This window comes from Lagenorhynchus albirostris, chromosome 16 (assembly GCF_949774975.1).
Source record: "Lagenorhynchus albirostris chromosome 16, mLagAlb1.1, whole genome shotgun sequence".
In the NCBI taxonomy this organism is placed as follows: domain Eukaryota; kingdom Metazoa; phylum Chordata; class Mammalia; order Artiodactyla; family Delphinidae; genus Lagenorhynchus; species Lagenorhynchus albirostris.
In genome coordinates, this window is record NC_083110.1 from 25,010,577 (window position 1) to 25,034,299 (window position 23,723).

Consider the following 23,723-nt stretch of genomic DNA (forward strand, 5'->3'; position numbering starts at 1 on the left):
ATGAAGTCACAAATTCAGCTTTATATATTGTACTCATTAACATATTTATAATTTTTTATGCATTTGTCTTCTAAATCCTCTAGGAAAAAAGAGTGGAGTTGTAACCCAAAATCACAATGTTGATTTTTCTGTTGTTCCATATATTTACCTTTATTATATTTATATTTTCGTATGATTTCCATTCAATGTCCAGAGTCCTTTTAACTTGAAGCATTTCTTGCAGGGCAGGTCAAGTGGTAATGAACTCCCTCAGCTTTTATTTATCTGGAAATGTCTTAATTTCTCCCTCATTTTTGTAGAATAGATTTACTATGTACTATGATTATAATATGTCTCAGTGTTTTCTCTGAGTTTATCCTACCTGGAATTCTTTAAGCTTCTGGAATTTGTCAATCCATGATTACAAATTTGGGAAATAACTGACCATTATTTTTTCAAATGATCTCTCAGAAATTTTCTTTCTTCTTCAGGGATTCACATAATGTATATACTGGGCTGTTTGATGGTGTCATGTAAGTCCCTTTGGCTCTGTTCACTTTTCTTCATTCTTTCTGCTCCTTGGACTTGACTTGATAATTTCAAATGACCTGTCCCCAAGTTTGCTGATTTATTCCTCTGCCTATTTGAACCTGCTGTTGAACCCCTCTAGTGAATTTTTCGATTCACTTATTTTTCAGCTCTAGAATTATTGTTGGTTCTTTTAAACTAATTTCTTATTTTTTATCCTTTTGTTGATATTCTTATTTTGTTCATGTATCATTTTCTGGCTTCTTTAGCTCTTTGTCTATGTTCTCTTTCAGCTCTTTGAGCATATTTAAAACAGGTGTTTTAAACTCTTAGTTTAGTACATCCAGTGTCTGTGTTTCTTCAGGGATGGTTTCTTCCAATTAATTTTCTCCTTCTGAATGGGAGAAATGAGAAACGTTTTCCTGTTTCTATGTATGCTTTGTGATTTGTGTGTGTGTGGCGGGGTGCTGAAAATTAGGTACTTTAAAGAGTAGCCTCTCCCAGTCTTTGCAGAAGAGCATATTTTAATCCTTGGGATCAGCATGGGGCTCAAGGTCTTTCTTTGGCACGCATCTTGCCTGGACCCTTGTTGATGCTTTTCTCCATCTCCCCATATACATTCCTGCTTTTTAAAGTCTTGTTTTCCCTACAAGTCTCATCTCAGCCACTTTTCAGGGCCTTCTATTGTATTCCACTACCTGTAATCTCTTGCATCCGGCTACTCCAGGTCTGTAGTTCCTCTGCAGCTTTAACAAGCAGTGTCTGATGCTTCCCAGGGCTTTCCCCAGCTATACCCTTTTCCTTCTGAGCTCTGAATTAAGTGAAAAAGACCAGTCCTTCACACAGCTTCCAAACAGATTAAAAGGTTACAAACAAGATCTGCTCTGCTCCTTCTGGTTAAAGATAAGAACTGGGAATGGGGCAGCTACTTCCTCCCACCTGTGCTGTACCAGGTTTGGGGTGAGGCAAGGTTAAGTAAAAACACTCTGAAATTTCCTACCACTTTGAACATGGTTTTTTCTTAACTTGGCTTTCACTTGGTTAATTTAAACCTTTGGCTGTTTTCCAGACCTCTATAAAGTTATTTCATCCAGGCTCTAGTTGCTGGTTTCATGTTTCCATGGGGGAACAAAGGTCTGGAGCTTCCTAGTCCACTAGCTTCCTCTAGAACCAATGTTCTTAAATATGTCTTATACCAACAAGAATAAGTCACATTAAGTTTAAGTGGTCTTAGAACTAGAGGAAATGTTGATCCAAATCTATCACCTTAAGGATAGTATGTTGATTCCTTGATACATTATACGCTAAGCTAATTAATTATTCTGAATTGTTTTTCCCATTATGCCATGACATAAAAAGTCTGCTCCCACTACCCCACCAAGATCCAAACCACAGATATGAAACTCTTTAGTGCTGTTAAAAATGTAGAATCAAACAAAATTTGTACTGTTCTAGAGCAATGCTATTTAAAGCTGGTTCTCACTGAGATACAAGGAGCTTGTACCACAATGTAAATAACACATTGCTTTCTTCATCTTGAAAATCTTGCTATGAAAAAAGTCAACAGAACAAAACCATGTAGTTATTGATGTACTGTATTTACATTTTGATGTAATCTCCTTATCTCATTGTGGAACAGTAACAAACCCCATGGCAACTCTTTTGCAAGCCACACTCTAAGTAGGACTGTTTCAGAGCACTTTTAATTATTGCCTTACTTCAACTTTTCCATAGACTATTTTCCTATAGTTGCAGAAGTAAAATAGATAAAAATCTGAAAGGTGTTTCATGTTACAGAGCCTTAACTTTTGTGCCTTTTAAATGTAAAGTAAAAATAGAACATAACTTACTTTATAGGTGAATTTAATTATTTCATCTTCTAAGAGTTAACAACTGTAAGGTTATTTACATAATATGATTTAACCCATGATATTTCCAAACCCATGTAAAACCTACATTGCAATGGAGCTTAATTACATTTATGACTTTAAGGTAGATATTAAAATAATAATTTTTGCTCTTTGTAGACTTAAATAAGTGAATGCCTTTTCTAGAAGAAATTGACTAAAGCTAAAATTCATCTCCCTAAAAAGCCATGAAACGTCAAAGTGTACATCACTCTACATATTCTCTTTAAAATGTTCTATTCTGAATCTTTTAAAGTGTTTAGCCTAAAACAGATTTGTATTATAAACCAGGCTGTTAGGAATTGGAACAACCAAATGACAAAATTTAAGGATTTTCTTTTTTCAGATTTTAGAGCTCATTTTATCTGTGATTATCTTGTTTTGTACAACTGACTTCAATATAACAGTGCTGCAATGGGAATTCAACAAGGCCTCAAAAAGCAGAATATAGAGACTAGCACTCCTTTTCAGTGGTTCCTTTTATTTAAACTTTTACGTTTGATAAGACTGCCTATTAATTTTTTTTACAAATTAGTCTTCTTGCATCAAAACGTATATTTAATTGAAGGCTACATTCACACAGAAAGTAAACTGCAAAGTCCTCAAATAAAAGTCAATAAAGCAGGCAGCCAAGAAATTTACTGTTCTACTACAGTTACTTTTGCAAAACTCATTAGTGTGGTAGAATAATATCCAAGGACATTAGGAAATTGGAATATGAAATCTATTTCATTCTGATAAATCTGATAATTTAATAAACAGTAGTACTCTCTAGTGCTGACAGTTCACTCTTATTTCTCTAAGTTACCCAATACTGCTCCTGCTAAATAACAAACTTTTACCCCAGTGAAGTAAGCGCTGCCAAGAGAAGGGATTGGTTCTTGTGCTGCTGGGCATCCAGACTAAGATGTTATTTTTCTTTCTTTCTGCTTTCTCCTAGCAATCTCCATTTCATAATTCTGTTTATTCCTTCTCAAGTGATTTAGTTATTTAATCATGATTGGGTATTTGTTGTTGTTATTTTGGTATTACACTGTAAGTTTCTTAATGGCAGCCATCTAGTCATTCAATTGTTTAGCTCATTAGGCCCTACACATGGGTTGTTCATTTTCAGCTATATGGACTTAAGTGGAAACCTGGCATGGAATTTACATATAACCAGCAACACATGAGTCTGTAAGGATATTTAGATTCTTCTCAGCAGCAATAATATATATCTTATATACACATACATATAAGGTATTATATTTTTATATCACACATATATAAGGTATTATATGTGTGTGTGTTTACTGCTTACAACAACTCTTCTCAATCCTTTTATATTGTAGTAACCATTTTATTATAAATTCACCAAAGTTCATGGTTGGTTGTGTCTTTCATTACTGCATTTACCATCTAGCTTTCTGAAGAATCTTAAAGTCACTTCATTATTTTTTTAAATAATCCTACTAGGTTATTACATAGTTATGACATTTACTTACCCTGCTGATTGAGTGTTCTGGTGGATACTTCAGTTAACTTGGTGATATTGGTGATAACACATGGTTAAAGTTAATCAATGATGAAACTTCCAACCTTAAAGGATGGACACTTAGGGTTGGTGAGGAAACCACAGTTTCCACATTTTCCATGATAGCTCTAGCCCTCATTTATTTTAAAGTTCAGCATAAAAAAAAGGATTGCAAAGTTTTATACTGGAATTTTTTTTCTCCTTTTCATTTGGAAAGAAAAATAGTTGGTAATTATGAAACTTGGGAGGGTTCTGTAAGACCTAACACTGACAAGAGTTTACCAATCCCTGTGTGGGGTTTGGGGTTGAATATAATGAAATTTGTAAGATTATGGAATATGTTGTTTCCTTGTGAAATAGATATTTTTTATTCTACTTTCTAAAACACGTGGCAATTAAGGATTAGTATCCTTTCTTTGAACACCCATTTTATTTCTTCAATTTTGAATTTACATTGCTTCCATCTAAAAAAGATTTTTAAAAAATCTGTGGTCACAAAATCTGATTAGATTAATGAATTTAATTCTCAATATTTCTTACTAAAATACTTGTGGTGGAACAAAGGATAGTTCAGAGAAATAAAGTTCACAGTTCACTTTTTTTAAAAAATGGTAAAGTAATACCCTCTTTCCCAGAGAATTAACCAAATTCTTCCTTATTTAAATACTGCATAAAGGATAAAGAGCCCTTATGTGAACTATGATTCACCATAAGAAATATAAAGGTTAAAGGGTCAATTAACATATTTCATTAGGTTCAGAGCTTTCTACTACCATACCATGTATTTGAACAACAGAAAATCTTAAGTAGCATTACTGTAAAAACTCCATAACCATAGTAATAAAGTTGTAGAGCTCCCTTTGAAGGTAACATATTTTGATTGATTAAATATCTGAAAGTTCAAAGAGCCTTAATTGTCTACCATAACAATGTGACTTTAGAGTGAATGAAAATCAGGAGGATAAACCTAAGTCCTAATTCTAAAGAAATAACCTGTTATTGCTATAGCACACATTCACATTTAAATACGAAAAATACCACACAGAAAACGGAAACATTTAAAAAAGATTTAAGATCATAAATAGGTCACTGTTGTCACACACATTTCAGAATTGAAAAACAAACATTTTGGCTTTTTAGGAAAAACTCCTTTTATATTAATTCCCTCATCATTGAAAGGACTTGTACATATTTAAATTTCCAGTCTCCTAAGGCACGATATTTTTTTAATCCGAATGCCAACATCATCATCCCCTGCTGTAGGTAGCTGAAATAAGAGGGAAGGAATTAGCACTAAGAAAAACAGCAAAATTTTTTGGACAAAATCATCAGTCATTTAAGAAAAACAAGAAACAGACTAAGTCATGATCATTTTAGTTAAGAAGGCCCAAGCTTTTAAGGTAGGACCTTCTGTTAAACATTTTTTTTTTTAATCAAGGTATTGTAACTCAGATTTAATTCACCACAGAGGAGCTATGAAAGAAGGGGTTTGGTAAAATAAAGCATACTTTAAAAATGACTTGGGAGAAAAAAAATCAAATTAGAATAGCATATGGAGGGGCAAACATTGTATGGAACCCACTTTACAGGGCTAATTTATTCCTAGTCTTCAGGCAGATCCAGAAGGGAGTTGTTGAGACTAGGTAAACATAATACCTAGGTCCATACTATACGGCATCTGTTCCTTAATCACACGGACCATTCTAGCCTACCACCCACCAACTGAGATGTACTGAAATACTATAATCAGATGCCTAAATTGTTATTTTTTATCCAACCAAAAAAAGTTCTTTAAAATATACCATAAATGTAAAAATTCCTCATTTTTTACCCTGCCTTGCTTTGTCCTCTGTGATACCAACTGAACTTTAAGGTTTCATATGTAAAATGTGGTGTTTTAAGTGTTACTTTTAAAAGAAAAAAAAAAACCCCACAAAGTTAGCGATTGTCCACAGATGAAACATAGGATGAGGTTCATGACTGAATCAATCATGGAGTGTTAGTCAACTGTAAACTCTTCAAAGTTAAGACTGGGAAATGTGTATATCAGACACATCAGAGTACAACAGGAGAGAAAGGGAAGTCTGTTTGTCATTCCAATTCCGACAAGGTGCATGGTCTTCGAAATTCCTGTCCACGTTCATGGAGCCATTTATTGGATACTGTGAAAGAAAATAATATATTAATGTCCCCCACTATCTAACTGGTATTTTTTTAACATCTTTATTGGGGTATAATTGCTTTACAGTGGTGTGTTAGTTTCTGCTTTATAACAAAGTGAATCGGTTATACATATATATATGTTCCCATATCTCTTCCCTCTTTCTAACTAGTATTTAATTAACTCCTAGGAGCTAGGACTATAATGAAGTTTCTACATGGGCTAAAAAAGCTCAAGACCAAAACCAGACAAAGACAGATGCTACTTAGGCTGTCTTTTTAAGAACTTCACTAAATGCTGGAAATAAAAAAGATTTTATATATATGTATGTACATTTGAGAATCTGTGCATGTGTATTTCCTAAAGTTTCTAATGTTCAATGTAAGACTTGAGATGTAGGTACAGACAGAACAAAACACTGTTTTACCTGTTTGCAAAATACCACTTCTAATACAAAGACATTTTAAAAATGAACACAACTCTATGATTAATCTCTCGTATTATGTGCTCATCAAGTTTCCTTTGTTCCAAGATACTGTTTTTTAATATACCCCCAAAGGAATTAATTTCTTTCTCCTCCTCGTATATCATAGAACCCAATCAATGGCATCAACATGTATAAGATATTTAAACTAGCACTCATTAATTCTTAACTACTTTGTTTCCTTTCTTAACCTGTGTATCCAATCTTTTATTCATCAAACCCTGTTGATTTTACTTCTATGATCTCTTCAATCTATTCTTTGCTCTCCAAACCTTTTGCTGCTGCCTTAGTCCAGGCTTTTATCATCACCCATTTAGACAACAGAAAACAGCCTTCTAAACTCATCTCTCCTCCACTAGCCTCTCTTCATGCTAGTCCAGTGGTTCTCAAACATTAGTTATCATCAGGGGAGTTCTTTTAAATCCTGATGATCAGGTATCACTCCTTAATCTTGCTATGTCCAATACGGTAGCCTCTAGACACATGTAGCTACTAAGCACTTCAAGTGTGGAATGTGGCCAAGTGACACATACGGAAATAGATACATGGGGTTAAATAAATCTATATAAAAATAAGTTCACCCATTTCTATTTCTTTCTTTCTTTTTTTTTTTTTTAATGTCGCCAGTCCTATACTTGCATGAACCTGAGAGTACCTCTCTAGCTTCATATGATTCCTGGCCCTGGTCCGTAACATGCCTGGAAAACTACTGCTCTATCTTCAAGACTAAATATAAAAATTAATTAAACTTCAAAGAAGCCTCCCTAAATGTAAGTAGTTACTGTCTTCTGTTTATATCTTTGTATTAGTATCTACTACAAGAGACAACTGTGAACCCCATGAGAGGAAGATTCAACTTTGAGTCAATTAACGTTTCTTAAATAATGAGTGGAAATAGTGTTAAAAATGTCATAAAAAATCTGATCTGTTGAAAGCAAATTTATATTAAGATAAGAAACTTGCTTGGTTGAATCCCTTTCAGTGTTAAAGTCATATTAGGCAAATCTGTCAGGAGTTTTTTTTCACTTTCTTTTAAGATGTAAATTATAATAATTTTTAAATAAGAGACAAAAATCACAAATTCTATTCAGAGAATATAGGAACTATTTACCCCATTTGTTTCCAACCAGCACTGGACAGGCTGCATGCCGTGTACTATAATCTCCTTCTCCACTGGCAAACAGATTATACCAGAAAACAGCAGTTCCCTGTGGAAAACAATACAAAATTATCCCCAAATAAAGTATCAGGTTATTGCTTTTTATAGTAACTAAATTTTCCTCTGTTCTATGGAAATAATTCTCTATAGCAGCACTATATCTTCCTCTAATATAGTTCTGAAAGTATCATATAATGTACAAAATTTTGGTGATCACATGAAAGCATTAATATCAGCATTACTTAACAAAAAAGTGTATTTGCCAAAGCTAACACATCTTACAATAGCAAGTATCATACGGAACCCATTTTAGAAATGAAAACTTCTAAATACTAATCCCTGGTTGTTCATACCTCTAGGTACTCACGGTAAATTGTACAATATCTAAAATCTTCCCTAGACATAATGTAGTCCTTAAGTATACTACCTTTAAAAATGTTATTTACTACTTAGACTATGAAATATAGGTGCATATATTCCTCAGGGGAAAAAATACAGAGGACCCCCCCCCAAATTAAAATAACAAGCTAAGCTTACCTTTTTGGGCCAAACACTAGCTCCTACTTCAGGAAAAACAGTGGCTCCTCCTGCTGACACATCACTCATCTAATAAGAGATGAGAGTATTATCGAAAGTGCTGGTAGAATAAAGTTAAACATGCCACTGTGAGGTAGATTTGATACTAAATACTAGAATGAGAATATCTGGACTTCTACTTACATAAATGGGTTTGTGCATGCTAGTCAGTTTTTAAAAAACAAGATGCTATTTAGGTTTACATAGATATATAAAAGCAGAGGAAAGATGGAAGTCAGCAAGGGAAACTGGGATATACTTTGGGATAGCTATTTCTTTTATAGCCAGAGGTAAAAAGAGATGATTTAAAACTGACAAATCAAGTAACATGGGGTATAAATATGTATTCTATAGCACTAGAATATCATCTCCATGGGGGCAGGAATTTTCATCTGTTTTATTGCTGAGAATAGCCTCAAAACAGTAGGTATTCAATAAATATTTAAATAAGTGAATTCAAACAAAATAGAACTAAACACCAAGAGAAAAGTAATAAACTAAAACCAGTTTTGTCATTTCTCATGGTAGGTTATCAACACATATTAACTAAAAATTAGAAGATGAAAAGATTTATAAAGTTATATTCTTAATGGTGAATTAGAATAAAAACACAAACCTTCCAAATTAACTGAAGAAGCACATGCATAAAATGAGGCAAAGGAAACACAGATCATATAGTGAAGATTTTTTTCAAAAACAACGTAAGTAGAATGTAGAGTCAGACTAATGTATCACAAAGCAAAATCCAACTATATGCTATATTCAAGAGTCACATCTAAAACAAGTGATTTATAGGCAAATGCTGTACCAAAGAAGAGTTTGATCTTAGTATCAAGCACAGTTTACCGCTAAAGGCATTCAGTGATATAAAGAAGTGTATTTTACCATGATAAATATATAATCGATATCAAAGAGCTAATAGCTCTTAAGCAATGAAAAAATTAACTTCAGAGGAATTTAAAAGTTGTGCTATGTGGCCCATCTGAGAAAAGCATTCAAATAATGAAAAAAATGAATACTAATCTAATAAAAATGCTATATATAACTAAAAGGGGATATAATTATCTAATATATAGTCTGATAGTCACAAATAATCTAACATTTATGGATATTGGACCAAATAATATAGCATCAATTTTCTTGTATTTCTTTGCTTTTTTTTAAAAATTTATTTACTTTATGTATTTATTTTTGGCTGCAATGGGTCTTTGTTGCTGCGTGTGGGCCTTCCCTAGTTGCAGCGACCTGTGTGCCACAACTACTGAGCCTGTGCTCTAGAGCCACAAGCCACAACTACTGAAGCCTGTGCACCTAGAGCCTGTGCTCCGCAACAAGAAGCCACCGCAATGAGAAGCCTGCGCACTGCAATGAAGAATAGCTCCCACTCGCCGCAACTAGAGAAAGCCCACGTGCAGCAACGAAGACCCAACGCAGCCAAAAGGAAAAAAAAGTTATGTACTGCCTTTTGGGGGATACTTGCTCTTAGAATTCAGCCTCATGCTATGAGGAAGCCCAGTCCACATGCTGGTATTCTGGCCAACAACCAGCCTCAACCTCAGCCTTTAAGATGACCCCAGTGCCAGCCATCATCTGATTGCAAATGCATGAGAGATCCAGAGCAAGAACCATAAATGAAGCCCAATCAACCTCACAACCATGATAGGTAAGAATCAAACTGTTACTTTAAACCATTCAGTTTTGGGGTGATTTGTTATGCAGCAATAGATAACTGGGGCAAATGATCAAAGCTTTATGTATGAATATATAAACAAACAATTTAAAAAAATGAAGATCATACTGTTTTGAAACTCATGAACAATGGGAGAATGGTTACCCTTGAGGAAAGGGCTTCTAGCGTGCTCTAATGTACTATTTCTTGATCTGGGTGCTGATTATGCTAGTGTTCACTTTGTGAAAATTTATCAAGTTATATACTTATGATTTGTACACTTTTCTGATATATTTATCAATAAATTCAAAAGTTTATTAAGATAATGTGTATATATACACATAAATTCCTACAAATACATAGAGTTGCTTATATACACATTATAGATGACTATAGATGACAGTCCATACTCCAAAATATCACATTGCCTCCAAATACTGGAACTAGGTGTAATTTTAACTTTCTTCTTCAGGTTGTAATAAGTACAATCTGAAAAAGTTATAAATGCAAAGAAAAAATTCTTTAGTCACTTGTAAAAAAATGTTAAACTAGGATGTTAAGAGCTAAACAGAACAAACATGTGAACACATCAAAATAAATGAGTCATGTGATCAAATCCCAACTTAAAAATTTTAGCTATGACTTACATAAAACAGCCATGTAGCAATTCTATTTCCTGTCCCCAGCTCTTTGAAAGCATCTGGCTCATCTTTCTGTGAATAAAACACAACTCAGTGGTATAAAATTCAGTAATGCAAATTCTCCAATGGCAACTAACATCATTAATATGCTGAATAGTATGCTAAAAACAGCCCCTAAAGGTTCCTTTATAATGTCCAGTGCACTATATATACAACAGGCGTTCAGATATTTGTTGGTTGTTGATTCAACCAGTACACTGAATACTTTTGATAAGACCATTCGGGGGGAAAAAACAGATTTGTTAGCCTATATAATGAGAACCAATATCTACTACCCACAGATTATTTTAAAAATTGACACCTATAGTTTTAGCTTCCAAAAAAGCAAGACATGAGAGTCTCTCAGCTACATTCATTAAGTCAATTCTCTGTGGGTAAAAAAAAATTTACCTTGAAATTTACTTTGAACTCATGATCCATTCAAATGTCACCGCTACTATTCTTGACTGTCTTTTGGGCTGTCAGCACTTTAATCTGGCTGGAGAATTCACGTCTGGCTATTTCAAGCTAAATTAAAATACAGTATAGTCTCTTGGCATTTTCCCAGAAAAATGAAAATCATGTATTTTTCACACAGAAATTTATACACATCAATTTGTCATATCCTCAAATTGTCCGTTAATGTCCTTCAAAGGATGAATGACTAAAACTGTCGTATACCTATATCACAGGATACTATGCAGCAAAAAAAAGGAACACCCTGTTGATATGTTCTGCAAAAACATGGATGAACCTCAAGGGAATTATGCTGAGTGAAAAGAGACAATCTTAAAAGGATACATGCCGTATGTAATATTTACATAACATTTGCAAAATAATTTTAGTGAAGAACAGATTAGTGGTTACCAGCAGTTATGGATGGGAGGCAGAAGGGTATATGTAGCTACAGAGCAGTACCGCAAGGGACTCACAGTGATGGTGAGGTTATGTATCTTTATTGTGGTGGTAGTTACATAAAGCTACCCATGTAATAAAACTGTATAGACAGACAGACATGAGTGCGAGCATAACTGGTGAAATATGAATAAGCTCTGTTGCTTGTGCCAACACCAATTTCCTGGTTTTGATAGTGTACTACAGTTATGCAAGACGTTAACACTGAAGGCGGTTGAGTGAAGGGTGCATGGGATCTCCCTGTATATTTGGGGGGAAACTTCCTAGGAATCTGTAATTATTTCAAAATAAAAAGCTATGAAAAAAAATTTAGTTACATTAATGTGAGGACTTAAACTGTAGTCTTTCACATCATCCAAGATCCTCAGACATTTTTCAATAATTGAAAACAGATGGAAAAGAGACTAAAAATATATTCTTTGCTAGCCTGCCCAGAGAAAGAGTCTAGGATTCTGGGATTAAACCAGTCAAGGAATGTAATACAATACAGACTGTTTTCTTTCCAAAGAATACACTCTTATTAAAAAATGGTAATAGATCAAGAAGTTTATTAGAATACTTGGCACATTCCTTAGAATTCATGTAATTATGATAAATCTTAAATTAAGATTTGGTAATGACAATTTATAGCTTGATATGTTAAAATTACTTAACTTTTTAATTTAAAAGGTTAAATATTTATTGATCTTAAGCAAGAGTACTTGGGCAAGAACAACTTTTTAACAAACTGCTTTAATATTATTTATTCTCCAGCCTCTGCATCTATTTTATGTTTTTTATCTTCCTGTCTTTCAAAATGTATTCCTGTAATTTCTTCAGATTTATTGCCCAATTCACTGCAGCTGTCTCTAATCTGTTTAACTTATACACTAAATTTTAAATTTCAACAATTTTTTGACCTAAAGCTTCTGTTTATTTTTCAAATATGTTAAATCATTTTGAGAATTCAGTAATTTTTATCCTCTTTTATTTTTAAAGTATTAGTTATTTTTTTCTATTACTCTTAAATATTATTAATGCCTTCAGTTTGTGCATCATTTAAAACAAGGTATGTGCTTTAAAAAGAATTCTTATACATAAATAGATCAAGAGATGGTTAAGTAATTTATCCCTAAAACATGCACATCATTTTTATTCACGTGTGTGTAAGAAAGGGAAATAAGCTTTAAGTCTTGGGATTAAAGACATTTGGAAATTATTATTAAGGAATGCCAAATGTTTTCATGGAACAAATGTGTTTTCCAACAGGAAATGCTGATGTAATTAAAAGGCATTAGTGTTGATAAAGAGGACTGAAAAAACATTTGCACTATACATGATCACCAGGAAAAGAGTTCCAGGGGGTTGAAAATATATGTCAAATAAATGAACCAGCATGAATTGAATGGTACAGATGGAAGAACAGGTTGCAGGTGCCAGATTATGTGACACATATAAATATTCAAGGCACATGACTAGGCTAAACAGGTGACTAGGTTTTACAGACCAATTTGTTCTTTCATTGGGAAAATAGTCAAATGTAATATAATGTCCATTTACTGGCATTTATTGATAAGTAAGTGCAATTAGATCTAGGGCAGCAAATATTGTCCTTTCAGATACGCACTAAAAGTACACACTAGCTAACAGATGCCAGAGTAGCCAAAGCAGTATGATTACGCTCCAGTTTTTTCACGCTGCAGTTACATGGATGTTAGCTAAAATGTCTTGCATTCTTTCATGTATCATACTGTCTACTCTCAAGTTTCACAAAAGAATTCTTCAAAACTAGGCAGATTAAAGAACTTACTAAACCGCAAAGGATGCTCAAACTATTATTCAACACCAGTCAAACCCAAATCCTGGAGTTGATTGCTGACTATATTCAGTTTGGGCTTTTCCACTGTGGTTCTCTTCTTTTTCTTTGGTGAGCCAGAGGAATGTGCCTCCCCATTCCGTCCACTACCCATTCTATTATCTATACAATTGCCCTAAATATCCACCAAAGAAAAAGGAATATGTAAAAAACCACAACCTTCGACAATATTTAAACCACTGTCTTCTTAAATCAACTGCAATGGGGAAACAGAGGATATCAAGCTCTGCGAGGTTTGTGAATGAAAACTTTCTTCCTAAAAGTTAATAATAGGCAGACAAGGATAATTCTGTTTGCTTCTAAGAGGCTAGCAAAATGTTCCCCATGTCACTGAGATAAAATGTTTAATACTTTACCTGCTTGGGCTCCTAGAAACACCAACAATTAATTACAATTCCCAAAATAACAACAATTCTCCATGTATATTGTTTCCAAGCACTTAAAACCCTTCAAAATCAAAGGACATTAAGATGAGATGTTAGCAATACTATCTGTCTCCTGAACTTTTGTGTGCACAAAGGTCATCCATAATTTCAGTAGACAGCTCATAAGACAGGTGGTTTCTAGCTGTGATAGCTTTGTGCAATTATAAACAAAAATGTATCTATAAGTAGATGACACTAGTTAACAAACCAAGGAAACAAAATGCCTTTTTAAGGCTACTGCTGCAATAAATGGTTCGGTCTGAAGTGCACTGGAATAAACTGGTTGATAGGACAAAGATAAATCTGGAGGCATAGAACAATATTAAAACAAAAGAGAGAAAGAAGAGGGTTGAAAAGACTGGCAGACACCATCTGTCAGTATTAAAAGGCCTGAATCAAACGGATTGCTTTTAACTCCCTGTTCTCTCGTATCCTTGGTTAATGATAACTTTATTTCTTCACACAGCTTGGCCATGTAAATCCACCACAGAGAGGTGACACAATAATATAGATGAATATGACTGATGATGATGATGATGGTGAGCTTGAGATTCTTCACACACATGGCCTGGGCAAGATTTCTGTTGGTTGTTTCGAAGGTGACAGACGAATCCACGAGATTTTCTGTTTTATCTATCAATAATTCCAATCTTTTGCCTTGCTGAGCCACCAGATCTATGTTTCTGACCATGTTTCCTTTAAGTTCATCCACTTGGGCTTGAGTCTCCATCACTTTATCTAGGCCCTTATTCTCGGAGTGATGCTTCGGCTGTGCAGCCAAGATGCTTGAGAACTCACTATTCACGGCATACGGAAGCACTGTTTGTGCTCTTGAACCGTTTGTGGTCTGGAACCTCTTTTTTATCTCATTTAGAAAATTAAAGGCTCGGGAACGCTCGAAATCATCATCAGTGATACAAAGATATACAATCCTGTCTTGGCAGATGTAATGAAACAAATAATTGCCATGTAAGTACGTTAGCTTGTAATTTTCAGACGGTATCTTAGCCAGAATCTGCTCTGTCACCTCCAGGAAGTTGCCTCCACACCAAGCTTGTCTGGCAAGGATAGTGGTTCCCCTGGCAACAGCGAAAAGAATGGCCATGGCTTCGATCTGATCTGTCTGGGCACCGTGTGAGAACTCGGGGATCAGGACAGAGTTGCGCAGGTTAGCGTGGGCTCGCCGACTGCCCGCTCCCAGAGGAGGCTAGACTGGACCTATATAGTTTTTTTATATTCTGTATCTGATAACTGAAGTATCTAACATCCTGGGGGCATCTGTATCTGTTGGCAGGCCTCTGCTTTCAAACTGCCAGAAAAAGCTCCCCATAACACATCATACTCCAGCTAGGATGCGAGAGGAAACTCTTTTGAAGGGTCTTGACTCAAAGCAGATGATTTTCTAGGCCATTCTTTCTTTCTCTGAAGGTGTAATCCTTTTGGAGATTTAGGCTTTATGCAGGTATCTCAGTTCAGTAGCCTACACTATAGCAGGTCCTCTCACAGAGCTATTAATCCCCAAAGCTCTAGATTCCTGGAGGTACATGCCTCTAGCCTCAGCTTTTTTGCTCCCTTTAAACACTCTAATTTTAGTTTCTAGGTTTTCTCTGTTCAGTTTGCCTTTGAGAATTTCCTTTACTTTCTTCAAAGCTCAGCAATGCATTTAAAAGTATGCTAAGTTCTTTTACCCTGTCTCTAGGTATTTTTTACTGCTTTAAAAGGCTTTACAGAATATCTATTCCACCATGCTTCCACAAATTCCCAATAAGCTATGAATTTTTTTTTTAAAGAAGATGTTGGGGGTAGGAGTTTATTAATTAATTAATTTATTTTTGCTGTGTTGGGTCTTCGTTTCTGTGCGAGGGCTTTCTCTAGTTGTGGCAAGCGGGGGCCACTCTTCATCGCGGTGCGCGGGCCTCTCACTATCGCAGCCTCTCTTGTTGCGGAGCACAAGCTCCAGAGGCGCAGGCTCAGTAGTTGTGGCTCACGGGCCTAGTTGCTCCGCGGCCTGTGGGATCCTCCCAGACCAGGGCTCAAACCCGTGTCCCCTGCATTAGCAGGCAGATTCTCAACCACTGTGCCACCAGGGAAGCCCAGCTATGAATTTTTAATACTAAAAGAACAGAATTAACATGTCATGCCTAACCTTCAGTGGAACTCCTTCATTCGCCTTTTTTTTTTTTTTTTTTTTTTACTTACCCGTGCAAAATCAAAATGGGGTTCATACTGTCCTCCAACTCCATAATTAGCTACCTGAAGGAGAGAAACAAAACATGAATGAAAGAACTATCAAGATTACTATTCAAAAAAACCTACGAGTCCCATTTTGGCCTCTTATATATCACGGTTAGGTACTTTTAAGTAAATGAGAAGCAAAGCATTTTTTAAATCAATAAAGAGTTCCTAAAAAACCAAGGATGAAAAACTAAGGACAGCTACTATATGCTATTTTAGAACCTTAGTTAATATGCTTTTCTTTAGCAAATGTTTCGGGGGACATGCTTTTCCTTAATATATAAGAAACTAAAATCTGAATTTGAATTTTAGAATTAAAAATTTCTAGAATTAGAATTTCAATATTTTTATTATTAATTCTTACTAAACACTTTCCTTGGGAATTTAAATCAAGACTCATGTTTTCCAAAGCCGAAAATGCTGGCAAACTCCCAATCTACTTTAATGAAATCCAGTTTCCTACATATTTTTTTTTCTCTACTTAGGTAAAAAAGGGAAGAAGTTAACACCAATTTAATTATTCCTGTTGGAAGGCCATGACAACTTCATTTGGATGTGACAATGCCCCAGCATGAAGCAGCAAAAGAAAGTAAGAGAAATATTTGGTCTGAGCTCAAGTTCCAGATTTCTTAGTTACAATGCAGTATATGTAACTTTGGATACAACCTCAGTTTTCTTATTTGTAAAATAAGGATAATGATACCTTCCTTAACTCCCTCCCTTCCATCCCAATATGACAAAATGCTAAGAAAATGAAAGGAGAGTGTAATTTAAAGAGCATTATTGATGAAATGAAATGAGTGCATAATTAAAAGTGTTGCCCACAGCAAAGTCCAAGTCCTATGTAAATTGTTATTACTGTGGATATTTTACTTCCTATGTTGTAGATGCCTTCGTTGGGTTGGATCAGACTATTAAGTTAGAAATATATCAAGTAGCCTGAAAGAGCCTGTGAAGGTTAGGCAGGTGAGAATAAATACAAATTAGGAAAGAAAAAGACACATCATAGTTTTTTTAAATAACCAAACGAGTACCAAGGAAGTTGTAGATGACCATGGAGTAAATAACTTAATATAAGCAAATTTAAATTTGGGAAGTCCTGTTTTGCACAGTTTCAAAATGCACAAATCTCAGATACCATGGTTTAGCTAACCCTGGACACCAGACCCCCAACAACACAGTGGACATTTCAGTTACCATGTTACATCATTAACTGTGAGTAACTGCATAAAGTGCAAACATTGCTACTAGCTCTTCAGTCCACAAATTACTATACAAATAACAGCTACATATCATGATCAATGACCAGTCATGTCACTTCTTTCAAAGTTTATCAGTGATTGGTCACTGCATATCTGTTATTCAGTTCATGCACAGACAGCAAAGCATGTAGTTATGCTGCCTCCTTATTTCCCAGTAAAAACCTATGTGATATTTTACAAAAACAGACAATTAGAAGAAGAAATTGGCCAACAAAGATACAGTACAGCAGAGAAATGGAAAGCATAATGCTGTAAGTGAAATTCAAATCAAATTTAAATGGACTTGGTTCCAAAACAAGATCGGGGAGTAGAAGGACCTGAGCTCACCTTTCCTCTCGTGAAAACACCAAAATTACAACTAATGGCTGAAAAACCATCAACAAAAAAGACTGGAACTTACCAAAAAAGATATGCTACTTCCAAAGAAGTCACAACAAGACAGTAGGAGGGATGCATTTGTGATACAAACAAATCCCGTAAGTGTTGAGTGGGTGACCCACAAACTGGAAAATATTTATATCACAGAGGTTCTCCCACAGGAGTGAAAGTTCTGAGCCCCACGTCAGGCTCCCCAGTCTGGGGGTCTGGCATTGAGAGGAGGAGCCCCCAGAGCATTTGGCTTTTAAGGCCAGCAGGGCTTGATCACAGGAACTCCCCAGTACTAGCGGAAACAGAAACTCCACTCTTGGAGGGCACACACAAGGTCTTGTGTGCATGGGAACCCAGGGGAAAAAGCAGTGACTTCATATGAGCCAGGGTCAGACCTACCTGCTGGACTTGGAGGATCTCCTTGGGAGGTGGGGGTGGCTGTGGCTCACTATGGGGACAAGGACACCGGTGGTGGAGACACTGGGGAGTACTCACTGGGGTGAGCTGCCCTAAAGGCTGCCACTTTGATGCCAAGACCTGGCGCCACCCAACAGCCCTTAGGCTCCAGTGCTGGGACGCCCCAGGCCAAAAAACCAACAGGACAGGAACACAGGCAGACAGGCTGCTTAAGTCTTCCTGAGCCCACAGCCGCCTCTAAACACATCCCTTGACACGGTCCTGCCCACCAGAGGGACAAGACCCAGCTCCACCCACCAGTGGGCAGGCACCAGTCCTTCTCACTAAGAATCCTGCACAAGCCTCTTGGACCAGTCTCATCCACTAGGGGGCAGACACCAGAAGCAAGAGGAACTACAATCCTGCAGCCTGTGGGACCTCAAACACAGAAAGTTAGACAAAATGAGACGGCAGAGGACAATGTTCCAGATGAAGGAACAAGATAAAACCCCAGAAGAACTAAGTGAAGTGGACACAGGCAATCTACATGAAAAAGAATTCAGAGTAATAGTAAAGATGATCCGAGATCTCAGAAAAAGAATGGAGGCACAGACCGAGAAGATACAAGAGCTAGAAGATATAAAGAACAAACAAACAGAGATGAACAATACAATAACTGAAATGAAAACTACACCAGAAGGAATCAATAGCCAAATAAATGAGGCAGAAGAATGGATAAGTGAGCTGGAAGACAGAATGGTGGAAATCACTGCTGTGGAAAGGAATAAGGAATGAAAAGAAATGAAGACAGTATAAAAGACCTCTGGGACAACATTAAATGCACCAACGTTCACATTATAGGGGTCCCAGAAGGAGAAGAGAGAGAGAAAGGACCTTAGGAAATATTTGAGGAGATAGTAGGGGAAGACTTCCATAATATGGGAAAGGAAACAGTCACCCAAGTCCAGGAAGCAGAGGGTCCCATACAGGATAAACCCAAGGAGGGGCATGCTGAGACACATATTAATCATACCAACAAATATTAAAAAGAAAATATTAAAAGCAACAAGGGGAAAGCAACAAGTAACATACAAAGGAATCCCCATAAGGTTATCAGCTGATTTTCCAGCAGACACTCTTCAGGCCAGAAGGGAGTGGCACAATATATCTAAAGTGATGAAAAGGAAAGAACTACAGTCAAAAACACTCTACCCAGCAAGGCTCTTGTTCAGATTCAATGGAGAAATCACAAGATTTACAGATAAGCAAAAGCTAAAAAGAACTCAGCACCACCAGAACAGCTTTACAACAAATGCTAAAGGAACTTCTCTAGGAAGAAAACAAAGGGCCACAACTAGAAACAAGAAAATTACGAAGGTATCACCTCACACTGGTCAGAATGGCCATCATCAAAAAGTCTACAAACAATAAATGCTAAAGAGGGTGTGCAGAAAAGGGAACCCTCCTATGCTGTTGGTGGGAATGTAAATTGGTGGTGCCACTATGGAGAACAGTATGGAGGTTCCTTAAAAAACTAAAAATAGAGCTACCGTATGATCCAGCAATCCCACTCCTGGGCACTTAGGAAGCAACCTAAATGTCCATCAACAGAGGAATAGATAAAGAAGATGTGGTACATGTATCAGTGGAATTTTACTCAGCCATAAAAAAAGGTATGAAATAATGCCACTTGCAGCAACATGGATGGACCTAGAGACTGTCATACTAAATGAAGTCAGAGAAAGACAAACAGCATATGATCACTGTACATGGAATCTAAAAATGATACAAATGAACTTATTTACAAAACAGAAACAGACTGGCAGACTTCAGAAACAAACTTATGGTTACCAAGGGGAAAGGTCGGGGGGAGGATAAATTAGGAACTTGGGATTAACATATACACACTACTATATATAAAATAGATAACTAATAAGGACATACTGTATAGCACAGGGAAATCTACTTGGTACTCTGTGATAACCTATATGGGGAAAGAATCTGAAAAAGAATAGATATATATATGTATAACTAAATCACTTTGCTGTACACCTGAAACTAACACAACATTGTAAATCAACTATACTCCAATACTAAAAAAAACCCCTCATGCTGAGCCCCCCCTCCTCCACCCCCCACTCCCCCACCCCCACCAAAAAAGAAATCTGACTTAAATGCAGACACAGAAGAAAAGGCTGACAAGGAAAATACTTCTAACTTTTGCTGTTTGAGAAACTCTAGATACGCAGTCAGAGGAATGTGGTGAAGGTAAACTTACTAACATAAGGAAAGTGATCATGATGAAAAGGATGAAGAAGATGTCTTAGAGGAAGTGACTGGAAAAAAATCGACAATAGAAGATCCCTCAGAGATATTTAACAACATTGAAAGCACAAAGGATAAAATGTTGAAAGCTGATCCAAACTTAGAAGTATGACAATTTGCGAAGGAAGAGAAAAGATGCTCACTCTGTATCATAAGTTTCACAAATGAGATGAAGGAACATAAACTATTCTTGGTAAGGTGTTTACAAAGAAATAAAACACTGTAATCCTCAATATTTCTAATATTTTATAATACTGAGACAATTCAATAGAGAAGACTATTTTTCAACAAATGATGCTGGGACGATTGGCTAACCACATGAAAAGAATGAAGCTGGACCTCTATCTTACACCATATATAAAAATTGACTCAAAATGGATCAAAGACCTGAATGTAAGAAAGAAAACCATAAAAATTGTAGGAAAAACCACAGGTGTAAATCTTTATGTCCTTGGATTAGGCAATGGTTTCTTAAACACCTTAAGCCAAAGCAACCAAAAAAAAGACCTATCAGACTTCATAGAAATTAAAAATATTTTGCCAAAGGACACCATCAAGAAAGTGAAAGACACACCACAAAACGGGAGAAAATATTTGCAACCCATACACCTAATATGGGTCAAGTATTCAGAACATATAAATAACACAACTCAACAATAAAAACAACCCAATAAAAAATAGGCAAAGGATTTGAATAGAAATTTTTTCAAAGATATAAAAATGGCTGGGGCTTCCATGGTGGCACTGTGGTTGAGAGTCTGCCTGCCAATGCAGGGGACATGGGTTCAATCCCTGGTCCGGGAGGATCCCACATGCCATGTAGCAACTAAGCCCGTGCGCCACAACTACTAAGCCTGGCTCTAGAGCCCGTGAGCCACAACTGCTAAGCCCACGCGCTAGAGCCCACGAGCCACAACTACTGAGCTTGCGTGCTGCAACTACTGAAGCCCACGCGCCTAGAGCCCATGCTCCGCAACAAAAGAAGCCACCGCAACGAGAAGCCCATGCACCACAATGAAGAGTAGCCCCTGCTCTCTGCAACTAGAGAAAGCCTACATGTAGCAACAAAGACTGAACAGAACCAAAAATAAATAAAATAAATAAATTTTTTAAAAATGGCCAATAACTCATGAAAAGATACTCAACATCATTAGCCATCAGGGAAACGCAAATAAGAACCATGATGAGATAGCACTTCAAACATACCAGAATGACCTTAATAAAAAAACTGGACAAGAACAAGTGTTGGCAAGGATGTGAAGAAAATGGAACCCTCATACATTGCCAATGGGATTGTAAAACGGTGCAGCCATTCTGGAAAACAGTTTGGCAGTTCCTCAAATATTAAAGTTACCACATGACCCAGCAATTACATATGTAGGTTTATACCCAAGAGAAATTTAAATGACATTTGTACGAAAATTTGTAGACAAATAGCATTAGTCATAATAGCCAAGGAGTGGAAACAATCCAAAAGCCCTCCAACTGATAAATAAATAAAACGTGGTATATCCAAACAAGAGAATGTTAATATTATTCAGCCATGAAAAAGAATAAAGTGCTGATACGTTCTACAACATGGATATACCTTAAAAACATTGTCAAATGAAACAAGCCAGATACACTAGGCCACATATTGTATTACTCCATTTATATGAAATATTTAGAATAGGCAAACTTACATAGAGAAGGTAGAGAAGCAGTTGCCAGGGGCACTAGGGAGGGGGAATGGAGAGTGACTACTTAACTGAGGTTTCTTTGGAGGTGATGAAAATAGTGTTGATGATTGTACAATCATGTGAATATTAAAACCAGGGTAAATTTTATGGTATGTGAATTATTTCTTACTAGAAAACAGAAAAAAATAATTTATTAAAAAAAAAAACTGCCATGGCCATCTGACAGGCCTAGGAATGGAAAAAAAAATCACAGTGTACTTAATAAATACTAGTGTTACATATTTTTCATTTCCCTATACATTTATACTCAACAGTAAGAGTTTTTAATGTCTTGACAAAAAATTTTAAAGGTCACAGAACAATTTTTCCTACTGATTATTAAGATCACTGTACATGTTTCAGCTTATATATTCACTTTTACAGTCTCAAAGTATCATGCAAATTGAGTACTGCCTGTACAGTGACAGAAAATAATCTCATCTGAAGCATCTTTTGAAGAAGTGTAGGATGTGATTACCTACCTGTAATTCCTCTGCTGTGGAGACATCTAGTCCTGTGAGATCTTGTATTCTCATATTAATTCGAGACACCACAGGGTTTTCATAGCCAGAGAGCCAGGCACTAAAAACAAGAAAAAAATTATTAGTTTTACTGATAAAGTTTCAATACACGAAGACCAATAGCTGTCATTTAAAAAGCCCTAATATACAGGACATTAAGGCTTTATCTATAGGCATTTACTTCATTTGCTTCTTTGATATGATTTTTTTTTTTTTGGCCTCTCCCGTTGCGGAGCACAGGCTCCGGACGCGCAGGCTCAGCAGCCATGGCTCATGGGCCCAGCCGCTCCGTGGTATGTGGGATCTTCCCGGACCGGGACACGAACCCGCGTCTCCTGCATCAGCAGGTGGACTCTCAACCACTGCGCCACCAGGGAAGCCCTTTGATACGATTTTTACTAATGATGTTGTAATTTTTAAAAGATGTTACATTCTACAGTTAGAGGTTGGAAAGGGAAAAAAACTAATATCATTTATTACTGAGTTTTTATGAAAACAGATGGATTAATGTAAGAAGACTATATAGGACTATCTACACTGAGAATTTTTTTAATTCTGGAAAAATACATACATCAAAATGAAAACAACTGTTCCTTCTAGATAAGGTATAGGAACTGGCCAAGGTGAAGGTCATAGGGGTTTTAGCCTGATTTATATAATGCTAATGTTTTATAAGAAAAATTCATGTATTACTTGCCTAAATAAAAAAGTTTTAAAAGGTACCCAACACACCCAGTAGGATAGCTATAACCAAAAAGGTGTTGGTGATGATGTGAAGAAATTAGAACCCTCATATATTGCTGGTAGGAATGTAAAATGGTGCAGCCACTTTGGAAAACAATTTGGCAGTTCCTCAAATTGCTAAACACAGAGTTACCATATGACCTAGCAATTCCACTCCTAGGTATATACCGAAGAGAAATTAAAATGTGTGGTCATACCAAAACTTGTACATAAGTATTCATAGTAGCATTATTAATAATGGCCAAAAAGTGGAAATAATACAAATGTCCATCAACTGATAGACAGATAGATAAAATGTGATA

At 36.1% G+C, this 23,723-nt stretch overlaps 1 protein-coding gene and 1 pseudogene across 7 annotated transcripts in view; both read right to left on the reverse strand.

Annotated features, from left to right (window-relative positions):
- Window positions 1-4,980: 4,980 nt before the first annotated feature.
- P4HA1 (prolyl 4-hydroxylase subunit alpha 1) overlaps window positions 4,981-23,723 on the reverse strand; it is a 92,819-nt gene continuing 74,076 nt past the window's right edge. For all 7 annotated transcript variants that reach the window (XM_060126125.1, XM_060126124.1, XM_060126120.1 and 4 more), the window contains 6 exons: window positions 22,635-22,738; window positions 16,051-16,100; window positions 10,624-10,689; window positions 8,269-8,337; window positions 7,684-7,780; window positions 4,981-6,089 (listed from right to left, as the gene is read on the reverse strand). In XM_060126125.1, coding sequence (XP_059982108.1) covers window positions 6,019-6,089; window positions 7,684-7,780; window positions 8,269-8,337; window positions 10,624-10,689; window positions 16,051-16,100; window positions 22,635-22,738 — 457 coding nt within the window. In that variant the 3' untranslated portion in view covers window positions 4,981-6,018. The remainder of the gene's footprint in view (window positions 6,090-7,683; window positions 7,781-8,268; window positions 8,338-10,623; window positions 10,690-16,050; window positions 16,101-22,634; window positions 22,739-23,723) is intronic.
- Window positions 14,302-14,956, reverse strand: LOC132507285 (vesicle-associated membrane protein 7-like; annotated as a pseudogene).